Source organism: Triplophysa dalaica, chromosome 4, assembly GCF_015846415.1.
Source record: "Triplophysa dalaica isolate WHDGS20190420 chromosome 4, ASM1584641v1, whole genome shotgun sequence".
Taxonomy (NCBI): domain Eukaryota; kingdom Metazoa; phylum Chordata; class Actinopteri; order Cypriniformes; family Nemacheilidae; genus Triplophysa; species Triplophysa dalaica.
The window spans coordinates 4,238,844-4,253,776 of record NC_079545.1 but is presented as its reverse complement, the minus strand read 5'-3'; the positions used below and the strand labels follow the sequence as shown (position 1 = coordinate 4,253,776).

At 38.9% G+C, this 14,933-nt stretch overlaps 1 protein-coding gene across 2 annotated transcripts in view; it reads left to right on the top strand.

The window, feature by feature from the left end:
- The first annotated feature begins 7,556 nt into the window (after positions 1-7,556).
- mcama (melanoma cell adhesion molecule a) overlaps positions 7,557-14,933 on the top strand; it is a 39,927-nt gene continuing 32,550 nt past the window's right edge. For both annotated transcript variants that reach the window (XM_056746978.1, XM_056746977.1), the window contains exon 1: positions 7,557-7,714. In XM_056746978.1, the coding sequence (XP_056602956.1) occupies positions 7,651-7,714 (64 nt within the window). In that variant the 5' untranslated portion in view covers positions 7,557-7,650. The remainder of the gene's footprint in view (positions 7,715-14,933) is intronic.

The following is a 14,933-nucleotide window of genomic DNA, read 5'->3' as shown; positions in this document are numbered from 1 at the left end:
GGTATGTTTGCCTTGAGCAGTGTTGAAAGAACCTGCAAACTGTGACTGTTTGATATGCGGCCAACCAAATTATCCATCTGTAGTTTTTCTCTTGGTCATTGAGCCATTGTAATTTCAGGAGTCTGACTTCACACTGAGCTCCGTGAGTACTGTGAATGAGATTGAGGATGAAGATGTGCAGTTCACAAGGGCCAAAGCAATGTGCTAATGACCCCAATAGCCTACAGGCCCCTCGGCAGCACTTACAGCAATCACTGCCTTCAGTAGTTCATGGACGCTTACATAGCCATATTTGTTTGCTGAATTTGTTGTCTCCTGGGTTTCATGGCAGACCATGTCCCAGAACAGCTGAGCTCTAATTGCTTTTCTCGCTTGATGCTCGCGGCCCGTGCTGGAGGGAGAATTCTGCTGATTTTGTTTCCAATGTCAAGTGGAGAAATCGGGGACCGTGTCCCCAACATCTCAGAGGAACTCACACGTTGACCTGTGCCTGCAGCCGATTCGTGTTTTCTCACAGCAAAAGGGTTAAAATAAGAGCACTACATAGCAGTTAGCATGTACACTACTTGTTCACAATCAGAAATATACATTAAAAGGAAAACACTATAAAACGTAACAGAATTTCCATGTATTTTGGAAATACGGTAAAAAAGTAAATTAAAGAAATAGACTGCAGTTTGGATGTCAGGTGTAGAATAACATGAAAGAACATACACATTTACTTTTTTTTTCTGGTGCCGAGCAGCCAGAAACATTACAATAAGGCCTTAGCAACTGCATTTCAACACCCATGCACACGCTAAGTTGCTGTAAGGAAGGTGTATTATCGTCCAATTACCTAAAACAAATTTTAAGTAATCAAGCAGGTCCTCTCTTTTGTACCACAGCATACCACCGAAAACTGATTTCAATGAGTCTATTGAGTATTGAGGTACCATTTCCACCCCTCACATCATAACATTGTGAGAGATCAAGTGTGATTAAAAGGCCCCATTACTCCTGTTTAATACTAAATGGTGCCCTCTAAGTAGCCACCTGGGTCCCACCAACGTCCCGAATTCGGTCTCAAGACACCCCACACACTCAACATCTCTCAATTACAAATGCCCCACCCATTTTCTTTGCCTCCACCAAATTCAACCAATCAGTTACCTGCATGTCAGTGGTGTTCCTCCACAGTGATTCACTAACCAAACACAGCCACTTCAGGGGTTGCTATGGCAACAGCTTCAACAAGAGGTCAACCAAGATGTCAAAACCTTCCTCTCCATCCTAACATACACACACATACAAATACACTCCTACGTATCAAAACCTCCAGGGACCACATTACACCACTTCAGCAAACAGTGGTACTCATATTTATATATTGGGATGCACTTATGAGATCATTTGGGAGAGCATTGCGTTTAACAGCCTAAAGGTTATGGGTTTGATTCCCTGGGAACACGTGACATACTTATGAAATACTTTGCTGACTTGAAGTCACTGACTCACTTTAGATTAAAGCATCTCACAAATGTAAAATATCTAAGGAAACGTTAAATTAAATAGTTTGAAACTATAAAAAACCAAGCAACATATTTCTAATACATTCAATTTAATCTGTGAGTATAACTATTGCATGCATATTTCTGCAAATGTTGCATCAATACAATTTCAGCTTTTCTAATCAAATTTTGTGTAACGGATGTTTGGGGTCGGATATTGAGTTGCCATAATTTGTCGCCCTGGAAATGCAAGGGCAATTAAAGCACATTGCATTGTGGGATATATTATCCCACGCAGTGTTCTCTAATAAACTGTTCATTTTGGAAAATGTACTAAGTAATCGGCATTAAATACGGCACACAATATACATGCTCCAGAAATAGTAGTATTGTGACACTACAGTTTGCACCCATCCTCCCCCTGGCCCATGCACAAAATTGATTCCTTACATTTTGCCTCCATAACATTCTTACACCTCAACAAACCACAAAACAGTAAACACAATCCTCGCTGATCCAAAAAAAAACAATGCCTGAGCAACCTTTCATACCCAGAAGGTTAGGGAAGGGGGGTTGGGTGGGGGTTTCTCTTCTCTCTTGGTCAAACTCTCATATTTCATCTTAACATTTGGCTGGGGTGAGTCTGACACCCCTGTTGTGACACACACTGCCCCGCAGCCTGTGAAACTGGAGCTGATAGGCATGACAGTCGCTGCCCTGTCTGTGCCCTGCCTCATGAGGGGGAGAATAGTCCGTCTAATCACATTTCCCCACAATCATTAGGTTTGATCTGCTTATGTGTTCAGTGTCAGGTGGTAATAATGTTGGAAATGGTTCCAATGATGTTACACCCATGCCTTGCCCTGGTGCTATGGAAATAGCTATGGCAAATGTTCTGATACTATTGAAATTAAGAGGGAAGCTATTTATAACAACCCAAAATTGCCATCAAACAGAGAGGGACAAGCAGATACAATGTAGGCTTGGAAATAACAAGGGGAGGAAAATGAAATATTTTTGTCTTGATGTCATTGAGAAATGATACCAGTAGATGTGATGTTACCCTAAAGGGGTGGTGTAAGGTGACGGTATATCCAGGTGGGGAGTGCAGGTGCTGGAGGACATGGAATTTGGCTTTTGTGAGGTGAATACCTAGATTCAGACACACAAGCACACATACAGCATCATTACCGTAACCGAAACGCTGCAATGGGGGGTCTCACTCGCCCACACAAATATCTGTAGATAATCATAAAAGTAATGCACGAGTTACGATTAGATGATGAATCTGGATGAATGGGTAGGAATATCTGTTTTTTATATTAACAGCTGTTGTTGGTGATATGATTTTAAAGGGAAGTATTCTGTCATCATTTACCCACCCCTCATGTCTTCTTTGTTCTTTGGAGCACAACGATTGTTTTTATGCTATTCATTTCTATTAAACCTAAGGAGAAAAGTGCTTGTTAAAGTGTAGGAAAAGAGAAAACACAGTTAACCCCAGCAACTGTAAAAGGTACAATTTCACAAATAAATATTTGAATGAAATTGCAACTTGTAGAATTCACATCAACAGTATCATAATCAACAATTAGAAGTACACTGTAAATAAATTGATCCAATTTCAACTGCCTTTAATTTTTAAGAGCGTTATGAGTCAAGTTAACCTTAAACGGGTCATATGGCACGAATAAATGCTTTTCTGTGTCTTTAGTATGATATAAGTTGCCCATGCATGTATTAGACACGTAAAATTGCAAAAATTAAAGTGTGGGAACAAAAGATGCATTCTATCTAAAAGCAAATGCTCACCCTGACCTGCCTGAAACGCCTCGTGTAACCACAGCCCCACAAATCCACGTCAGTTTGTGGTATGATTTGACTAAGACCGCCCAAATGTATACGCAAGTAAGGTGGACGTAGCTGTCAGTACAACCTGATGTTCCAAATATGCTAGGCGCTACATTTCCGTCACATACTTGCAGTATTCAACCAATCACTACGCACTGGTTACTGGCCAATCATTGCATACCTCGCTATTCAGAGCAATGAGCTTTGTAAAAAATCTGCAAGATTCAGACAGGCGGGGCAAAGAGGGGATACAAAAATGCATGGTATGTGGAAAATACTGCGTTTTTGAACCTTAAATCATGTATACAAATCGCATTACATCTTAAATAAACAATAATATCTGTTTTAGCCGTGACATTTGACCCCTTTAATTAAACCTATGGAATGACTTAAAACATTGAGTTGTAAAATACAATTGTGCAATATAATGTAAGTTTAATTGACTCATAAAGCTAATTTAATATAACTTTATGAAGGTGTTTAATTAAATTTTTAAGTTTTTTTACAGTGTAGGTGCAACTTATAAAACTGGTGAGACATTCATTCCTTCATGCACTGACTAAAGGAAGTGAAATGGCAAGACATCTTAATGCAGAAATCTAAAGATAACTGGTTTGAAAATACTGTAGATGATGTATTTACTATTTTTTGATAATATCAGAGAACAAGCATGTCTTTTTGTGGTACTTATTGGTCCCCGGCAATGTTTGCAGATGTTGAATAGGCAATAATTTGCACACCTGGATCATGAAAAAGCATCCTTAAAACTGTATTTCACACCAATAGTGACAGCAAAAATCAACCCTTTTCGCAACAACAAATTAGGTTAGATACACAGTATACACTTTTAGAAAAAAGTATACAAAGATGTGGAGTTTGTCTAATGAGAGACGGAGTGTTGTGGTGCTGGATTGGGAAACACTGTAGAGTCATGCTAGAACATGACAATCCAGCATTCTGGGCAACAAATTGTTTGGCTGGAGCAGCTGTACATGAGACACATTTAATACAAGTATGAATTCTAAAGCAGCCCCCCCGGCCAGGCAGATAGTGCAAAACAATATGCAAACGGTGGTGAGGAACCCAAAACTCCCATCGAGAAAAAAAACCTCAGGGGAACCCAGGCCCAACCAGGGGATTCCAGTTCCCCTCTGGCAAAAGCTGCTGCCTCTGCACAAGCTCATCAGTGCTTGCACAACAAGGCTTAATAAAAATATAAAAATTTAAGATTATCATTAACAATCTAATAGCATTTGAAATGTTGTAGAAAAAAACAAAGTTGTCGCGTCCTTTATCCAGCTCTATCCTCTTAGCACTTGTCAGGTCACCGCTTCCCATTCTCAGCTCTGCCATCAGGTCTGGGCATGAACTGCATCCTGCGGTAACCTTGGAACAAAGAGACAAGACTGGCTGAGAGTAGAGTACTGTTCTGCACTCTTTGATGCAACAAGTACATCATTTGTTGTTGGATGTGTTCCTGGTTCCGGTTGATCTAAATAATGCAGCCTAAATCCTCTGAGGATTAATATTATGGAGGTGTAGTGTATGCAAGATTAAAAAGATGAGTCTTTAGTCTAGATTTAAACTGACAGAGTGTGTCTGCCTCCCGGACCGTGCAGGGAAGAATATTCCAAAGTTTAGGCGCTAGATAAGAAAAGGATCTACCACCTGCACTTGATTTTGAAATTCTAGGTATTACCAACTGACAGGACCCCTTAGAGCGTAATGTACGTGGTGGTCTGTAATACAATAGAAGTTCATTCAAATACTGCGGCGCTAGACCATGTAGGGCTTTATAGGTAATAAGCAAGATCTTAAAGTTAATGCGATGCTTTATAGGTAACCAGTGCAAGGTTGACAGAACCGGGGTTATATGCTCATACTTTTTTGTACGTGTAAGAACTCGAGCTGCCGCGTTTTGAACCAGTTGCAGTTTTTGTAATAGGCCCGCAGGGCAACCACCTAGAAGTGCATTACAGTAATCAAACAGGTATTCTGAGAAAAGTCTCTATCCAAGTTTTACAAACTGGGTTTTAATATCTTATAAGACTCCACACTTCACTGTCATCCTGCAATGACTTCTGTTCACACAAAGAACCTGTGAAAACTGACCCTACTTTTTTTCCATTGAGCACAATTTACCAGTGCATTTTATTATGAAGAAATATATTTTAGTCAGCCTAATTATCTCAACTGATGTCAACCAGCCCTCTTAAATTTAGTACAGCGACCACTTCCCAATCCAAACTAATTCCTGATTTAAAAAAAGCATATTAGTGTGAGATGATAAAATAGGTTAATTTAGATTTTGTGGAGACTTGAAATATGTCTGTACTCAATGTGTGTTTGTTTACAGTACTTTTCACAGCCTATAGCACCCGGTTTTCCTTAACCTAAACATAAAGACATAAAGATGCGTTAGATAGACTTAACAGAAAAGGCACACTACAAAGAAAAAATGAAAGATGCTTGAGGATTTGAGGTGGAGGACACTGATTTAGAGATATGCGGGGACTAAACTCAGAAGAGAAATAATTGAAGAGGTGGCATGTTCAGTCTTGAGGGATGTGTGGACAGGAAGATGAAGCCGAGAGGAGGGCTAAGAGAGAAAGGGATTCTGAGTCAACATCAAAGCTTGACGATTCTCTTTTTTGCCCTCTTTGGTCGTATACAATTTCCATCAGCTTCCTGCACTTTAAAGACTTAAGAGTCGATGTGAGAAAGCCCCTCTATAATACTGACCTAATTTCCTTCATCGCCTGCTTCTGTTTTAAATACAGCACTTTCTGTCAGTGTTTTAAAACTTTGTAGACATGTCAAAGTATGGTAAAAACAAAAGTAGCCTTGTAACTCTATATAGGTCATGCTTAATTGTGGGTCTTTTAACCAGTCATAAAATGCGCAACTGACTTTTGAGAGGTACATACTTGAGGAAAAGATGCTACAAAAATGTTGGCATCCCAAAGAATCATTTAATAAAATGGTTCTTATAAGAACCAAGTGTTTCTTACTTTACTATAACCTTTTTCAATACTTTTGTGAAAGCAGAAAGGCTCTTTGGATGATAAAAGCTCAGTCAAAAATGTTTTTTTAAGTAGAAAACTTCTCAGTTCTTCAAAAAATGCTGTTGTATCAAACAGCATGGACAATTTGTTGTTGTTGTTTGAGCTTGATAGCCCTTGGTCACTATACACTTCCTTTGTTCTGAGTGAAAGACACAAGGGGTGATGTTTTGCAGAAGGTTTGGTAAGACAGCTGGAGTGACAGCCCTCCTGTCCTTCTCACCACAGACACAAACACATTTACTTAGCTGTCTAAATGTGGATATCGACTTCTTGTGTTTTTATACTAACCTAATCTAACCCTTACAGAAATCTTTGTGCATTTTTCCTATAAATATTACTTTTTTATGAAAATTAAATAAAACGAAATATTATGATATAATTAATAATATGAATTATGTAATTAATTAGTAATTAGATTATACAAATTATAAATAAAAACAACTGTTTGTATTAAAAACAACTTTTTAAAAAATGTCTAAAATATAGGAAATACTAAATAGGACACCCCCAAAAGTATACTTTTAAGTCAAGGAAAAAATTGCCCACAATACGATGGGCACAGCCCACAGATGTGTGATAGCAGTGTGGTGTCAGTAGAGGTTGTTAACAACCTGTGAACTGACACACTGGGCTTTGACACACTGGGGAACCCCTATCCCAAACCATAAAGTACAACATCAACAACACCTTCCACAACAATGTGAGAATCTCTCTCTCTCTCTCTCTCTCTCTATGATATAAGGAATGGTACAAAATGATCTTACAAATGATCAATTATATTTAATGAAAGAAAACCCTAAGTGGTTTTAAGGTGAATTTGACTACAAAACAAAAACAATCCAAAGGAAGTTGCAATGGCTTTAATAGATAAAAATGTCCCTGGATTTTATGACAAATATGGTAATGCACTGATATTACATTTCAGCTACTGAATGAGTGTCGTAATCATATACCACGGTAACTTATAACATATAGTTAAAATGATATCACGTCCAAAAATAATATGTTATAATGTAATCAACTTTTGAGAAAAAGAAAGTGTCCCCCAAAATACGATTTTACCAAGATTTCTTTCGTAGGGTGGAGACCAATAATTGAATATTGTAAAATTCCTCCCACTCTCAGTTAGACGGGCTGGGAGCAATTCGACTCCATCCCTCTCTCCCTCCCTCGATCTGTCGCGCTCCTCCTCTGCTCCTGCAGTGCGCTTCGTTCACGCGCTGGATAGACACAACTCCAGAAACATGGCTCGGCCGTATACGTCCCTCGTACTGTTTGCCTTTCAACTCTGCGCCTTTTCTTGGCAAGGTAAGAGCCCTTTAGCTGTCTTTTCATGCTGTTGTGTTTTTGTTTTCTTTTAATGTTGTCGGAAACTTTTGGAGTAGCTCGGTTCGCTCGCGAGCGTTTGAATGGGATGCACGCGGATATGTTGGATGCTGCGGTTAAAACTCCTCTAAAACTGAAAGAATTGAGAAATATCAAATTCTTACATACACTGACCAAATTTACAACGTATTTCTGTATTTTGCCTTGGTTTGCGTAAAATATTTGTAGTTGGCCATCAAAACAAACGGCGCGTGGCAAAACCGATCTTGAATCCTGCGAAATAAAAGCGTAATTTTGTGCGCATTGTTACACCATGTTTTTTTAGCATTTCCAACACCCTTCCTTATCATTTTCATTCGGAACTTTAACAAACTGTAAAAGCTGGCACATGCGTCTTTGTACAATGCTGCAGGTGGACTAAATGAACCACAGCAGTTACTTTTTGGTGCTCTAAAGTGTCATTGCTTTTTTAAGTTGTCTAAAAAACAAAGCAAATATTTATTCAACAATGCATGCTGATGTTTCAAACTAAATAGTTTTATAATTACCCAATTTGCAGTCTCCTCTGGCTGGTATATGTCTATGTCTAGAGTAGAACAGATCATGGGACTGGTGATAAATGCGAGCTTTGTGCCTCCGTTCAGATAAAATCTGCGGAACTCAGGGAGCTCAGAAATGTGATGATTTGAGAGATTGAGAGAACGATACTCTTTTTTAACAATGTGCACAATACAGTATCATAGTTCATTGTACATTTGATGCTTGAAACACTGATCATGTTTTAATGTCCTGTCAAGCTCATTTGGGGATAAACATGTTATTGCACTTAAGTACATGACCAAGACGATTAGTTAACAAGCCCATTTCTTCAGGGAACAGAGGATGGACCCCCAATGTATAATCCTAGTCCATCTTTATCTACCTCCTGCTGTCCCATCTCTCCACTTTTTGTTTACGGCCTAGTGCACCCTTTCATCTTTTTAGCCCATATCTACTCCTTACTATTTTTCCAGTAGCTCAAGTTCAAGTCTTCTAATGCAGGTTCCTGGAAAAGGGTCCTAACAAGCCCTTGTTTATTCCCTACGGTTCACCTTGTGGTAATGAGGTCTTCTCCACTCCCCCAGCGGATGAACCCAAAGCTGTCTGTTCTGAGATTATTGACTGTACACCCCGTTAGATAACAGCCCCTATGATTAAGAGGGGTCACCTTGCTCACTCAAGGTGCGAAGGGATTTCTCGTCCTCCTTCTTGACATTGAGAGTGTCAACATTATAAATTGTATGTGGAAAATAGATTGCTGGTATTGATAATTGGCATAAAATGTTCTGTATGTTGTCAAGTATTTACCTAAACAGATTATGCAGAAATATTCAAAGATGTATTATTAAGAATTTGAGGGCAAACAGAACCGGTAAGACAAATAATGTTTGGAGAGTCGTTTGTAAAAGTCACCGTGCTTGTCGTAGTTTGGCATCTGTTTTGTGTAAAATGACAATCTGGTGAACTTTTTATTTTAACTAACCATGTTACCTCCAAATTAGAGTATCCACATAAATTAAATGAAATAAGGGGTCTTTTCAAATAAACATCAAAGAAGAACAATACGAAATGTCTTAATTTCCCCACCCTGTCAATCAAAGTGTACACAACAACTTTCCTAAAACACACCAATGCAAGGCATCTGCCAGAATGTGCATTTTTAGCACATATTGTGCGTCCCCATACCATATTTCCCTCAAGTTCAAGCTCATATGAAATGCATTGTGTGCCAGAGATGCCAAGCGTTGGACTTCCTGCTTCCCATAGCAGCTATGACCCGGAGTGAAGGCGATACAATTGAGTGGCTGTTCCTGCTTTGAGGGGGGCTTTATGCCTACAATCCTGGGTTCAGTCCCTGTCAACCACTCTTGACAGTGAATGTCATGTTAAAGCCTGTGGGCAACTTGTTTTGGCTTCACAAAAGGTGCAAGTGATGTCCTGCATGGAGATACATCTGCATTGTTATAATGTTCAGCCTCAGTGAGCAACATTGGATAAAGTTTGAGAGTCATAATTGGGTTATTGGCAGCTGAGATTCTGAGTATTGTTTTTATACACAAATCTGTGTATTGACTTCAATGCATTATGAAACAGACATAACATTGGTATTCTGAATATGCATATTGATGCACATAAAATGATTTGTAGGCGTGATTATCCTCATTATCTGCTCTCAAATTGAGTAATGGGTTGGTGCATTTTGAGTTTTAGAGTTAATCTTCTGAACTAATCTAATACCTGATACGCAGCCTTTAATGATTCTTAACCAGCAGGGGGCAGCAAGAAGGAAATGAACTAGATCAAACCAATCATGTAACTTGTGGTGTTGATTGTAAACATGCTATGCCATTAACAAGTGCTTACCAAGTGGTAAAACTAAATTTTTTCAATTATAGATTTATTAAAACCGAGAAGTTTAAAGTGAAAAGGTGGTGTCATTCCAAACCTGTATGACTTTCTTCTGCAGAACACAAAAGTAGATATTTTGAAGAATGTTGGCAGCCAACCAACATTGAATCCCATTGACTTCCATTGTATGGACACAAAAAATCAGAATATCTTCTTTTGTGTTCCACAGAAGAAAGAGTTGAACATGGGTAGTTGACATATAAAACCGTAAATAAATAAATAAATATATATATATATAATAGAAAATAGAAAAAGGGAGATTTATCTTCATTTTTCGTTTTTTAATTTATGTAGAATGGTACTGTCACACTGGTCATAGGACACGGTTTATTTGTCAACTACCCACATGTATCGACAAGCCTTAAAATGTGAATTATGTCATTAACAACTAAGTCTTGAACTGTTTTAATCCTCATATAATCATATTGTATTTTTGTTCAGTTTAAGAAAATAAATGGTTCTACATGACCTCATAGATACCAGCGATTAGATAACCATGTCCTGACCACGTAACTTATGACAAAGTATGCACCTGTTATTCTAGACTAGATCCAGCCGTGCAAGATTCATCCTGGATAACCTCTATGATCAATCAGATAAGAAAAGGAATGGCCCTTTCATTTTAAGCATTAGAGCCCTCATCTGCCCGGTCTTTTGATCTCATCGCTGAGGTCATGGTAGCTGGTCTTGATCCTTGTGCTAAGATTTTCATATTGTGATGAGATGAGATGATACGCAGGCTAGACAGTCACCCGCTTGGAGCTAAACCAAAACAATGGCAAGGAATTCCTCTGTGCCCGTATATCCTTTAATAATAGAGTCTACTGGGTAATTGAAGGTGTGCGTGTCTCAGATCAACAGGTGGAGGATTAGATCTTTATCTGACAGAGTTTGCTCTTATCGCAGTCTTCTGTGACTTGAAAAGAAGTAGTTCTGTGTTTTCTTATCAAGTCTACATCCCAGCTGTATTTAAAACGTGAAAAGCACTGAATGTTTTCCACAATGAAAAACTGTTTCCTTGCCAGGTTGTCAAAGAAATCCCACAATAGTTTGATCTTAATGTGCACATTATGTGTTGCTTGTGGCTTGGATGACCTGGCTTACATTTTAATTCCGGTCTGGGAAACGCGTCAAACTTGCAGTGGCCACGGGCAGGCAATGGCTTTAAAATCTGGCAGTGTGTTTTATGTTATTTTATTCAACAATTCACAATTCATGCATTTATAGGTAAGCTCTGCATGACATAACTTGCCACATTAAAAGGTTTCAATCTGGCTAAGAAATAGATTTGTGAGATTAGGTGGGGGCTTGTTTATCAAAGTCAGATGTGTAGACTGACCACATTAATGAAGCGTGACAATGAATAACTGTCATCCAAGTGCGACGAAGGGGGTAAAGAATTTACAGTGGACAGATTCCAGCTCTTCTTGGCCCCATTTCTCACTTTCTCACATTCATTTTACTTTTTGTGAGTGTGGATTGCAAAATAGCAAGGATCCAAACGTTCTGCCATCTTTTACCCAACCTCTTGTCATTCTAAAACAGGTTTGACATTAATGAAACTAAACGTCAACCAAGCACTTATCTTAACTGAGTTTAATGAAGTCAGAGAGAGAGTATGAGCGAGTAAATGATGACCTAGAACAATATGAAATGTTGAGGCCACTTTTGTCTTTTTATTTTCATATAAACGCTACAAGGAGTTTTTTTATTTTAACACTTACATTAATTCAAACTATCCCTTTTAAGATCAATAGCAATTATATGCTTCACTCAACAGTGTTACAGACGCAGCTGTAGGCAGCTTTTCTAATGGCATTAAAATAAATGGCAAATACATAGTATGTCCTGATAAACGGCTTAATTTTTACGGATCGTGTCCCTTGCGATTCCTCGGCTTTATCCCATTATTATTCTCTACACTTATAACCAGCTTAGCACACCCAACATCCGTTCGGTCTAAAGCTGCCCACCATTTCTGGAGAACCCCATCTGTGGGGTACATCACTGGCCGGGAACTGATTTTGGATTTGGCAGAAGTCATAACAATGCAAGTGGGATTTTGGAAATCTGCAGATAAGGGCCTCTCCAAAAATTTTCCCTAAATCGCCGCTTCTAACCACACCCCAAACCTGTCCGTCTTTGTCTCTTTCCATCTTTCTCTTTGTTTATGATGAAATCCCAAAACAGCTGTAAACACCTGGTGGCAAAATCATTTCTTGAGTTCTCTAAGCGAGTTTTGTGGTGTGTGTGTGTGCATGCGTGTGAGTTAGTAGGTTGCTCGTGTTACAGAAATAATACACCATAATAGTAGCACCTCAAGTCTACGGTTGGCCCCCATCCCCCCACGGGCGGTCATAGACGCCTCCTCCCACGTCTCCCTCATGCTTACATGCCCTTCACGCTCAGGCTTGGCTGTCGGCCCATTCAGATGGACCCCGGAGCATCAGGCCCTTCATGTCTTTCACTTACACCAAAATCTTTATTGATTTTATTGCAGACATTCTTGCTGTTGTTATGTTTTTGGTGGTTGCGAGGTAATTGTCTGCGGGCACTATTTGTAACTTGATTTTTAATAATTTTGGGGAAAGTGCTAGGTTGTAATGGGTGGCCGGTGTTTCTTAGGTGGTAATCTGAATGGTTTAATCACTTTTAAGTGCATTTGCTAAAGAGTTCTGGATGGTTGCTAGGGCACTTTATGGTGGTTGCTAGGGGGCTATAAATTGTTGGTTGCTGGGCCGGCTGAAAATAAGCCTCTTTTCTCTAATTTTCCTTTTGCTAAGAAAAGTAGAAGCACATTTTCAGTTATACTCACAATTGTTTGTGATAGTTCACCCAAATATGAAACTGCTGTCACAATTTACTCATTTGTCATTTCAAATGTATGAATCTCTTTCTTCTGCAGGACACAAAAGTAGATATTTTTAGGAATTTTGTTAACCAGCACCTATTCACTTGCATTGGTTTTGTGTCTGTCCATACAATCGAAGTGAATGGGTGCCAGTGCTGTTCGGTTGTCAACTATCTTCAAAATGTCTGCCTTTGTGTTCTGCGTCATAAAGTCATAAAGGTTAAAAATGACAAAAGGGGGAGTAAATGATGACAGAATATTCATTTTTGGGTCAAATATTTTGTAATTGTGAAATTTTGGAACCACCAATAGTAATTCTGACGCTTACAGCCTTTTTTAAACATGGCTGTGTAATTACAAGCTTTCTCTTATAGTGATTTATTATAATCTTAACTGAACTAAATGTAAACAAATAATTAAATATTTTCTTGGTTTATCACAATGAAGGAGGACGGAAAGTTGTTTGTGTGGCGTTTTGTTTATTACCTCTAAAATGAAAATGAAAAATGACTCTTCAGGTGTGCATGTGATCCTGCACACGTCAGGAGATCGGCATGAGATGTATTTCAGCACTTTTTTTAAATCTGATCTAGACATATGTCATCTCATGTCTTTATTAGATTACATTTAGAGACAATAGAATTGTCCGGATATTCATAGTTTTGCTCTTCTGATCACTGAGGGCAAAATATCCTCCAGAAACACCACACCCTTCAAGTTTCTTTGTCCTCCTAAATGTTACCCTGCCACCATCTTTAGCTCACAGCTTTGTCCATACATGTAGATAATCTGACATCATGACACAAAGTGGAATTCTGGTCTCTCTTTTTCATGCAACTTGAGTCAATTGGGAACTGAAGCTTTCAGGCTCCAAAATGACTACGTCAAAAAGTATCATAAAAGTAGGCCACATATGTCTCTTTGGCTATTTTTCAAGTGGTTTTCCCAGGTCATACAATAACTTTAATAGGAATAAAAAAACTCAATTGTATTTTATGTCTTCGGAATACTTGAAATATAGCGCATGAGTCATATGCACCACTTTTATGATACTTGGGAGTTTTGTGTCTTTTTTGAAGCTTTGGTTCCACTTATGTGTAACTGTAGAGAAAAGAGCAGAATTTCTCATTTTGTGTTTCATGAAGAACGTAAATCATAAGGTATGGAAAGACAAAAGAGTGAGATAATCATGACAGAATTGTCATTTTGGGTGAACTATTCCTTTTTGTTTATCCATCATATATCCTACCCGCATCATTTGTTCTTGCGTGTGTGCAAACAATGTTCTTCGGTTAAATGAGTGATGAACACACGTCTAATAAATACCACCCTGGTAAAGGTTAGTGCTCACACTTATTTCAGTCGAATCAGTCAAACATAAGCAAACATAATGTTCCCCATCTCTGAAATGTGAAATGTCATCCAAACCACAGAACCCTTTTGGTCTTTCTCTCCGTAATGTATGTTGGAGTTGGCTTTTGGGCGGTGTTAGGTAGGCCAAAATTAGGCTTTTGTTTCTGCTGTGTCAGATATACCCCGGCTGTTGCTTGTCTGCGATAGACTTGCCCTTTTCTGACCAGAAGATTGCCATATTGAAAGCCCACGTGGTCCCCACTAGTTTCTTTTTCCAACATTCTGTAGAATAAACCGCCTAGCAGAGATCTATTGAAAGGGGTAACATCGCCCAACACCCACAGCTGTGGGCAACGTTCCAAAAATCTGTTTTCAGCAGCCCTCTCTTCATTCTTTCTCGAACTCCCCGTAGATCTGATAATCAAGCGTAGTGGGCTCGTACCAGATTTAGTACCTAGATATGAGTGTGCGCATATGTACATGCATATTAAATAATGCACTGACACAATGCATCGCCCCACTCAGTCCCTGCTGTTGTGGTAATGCAGG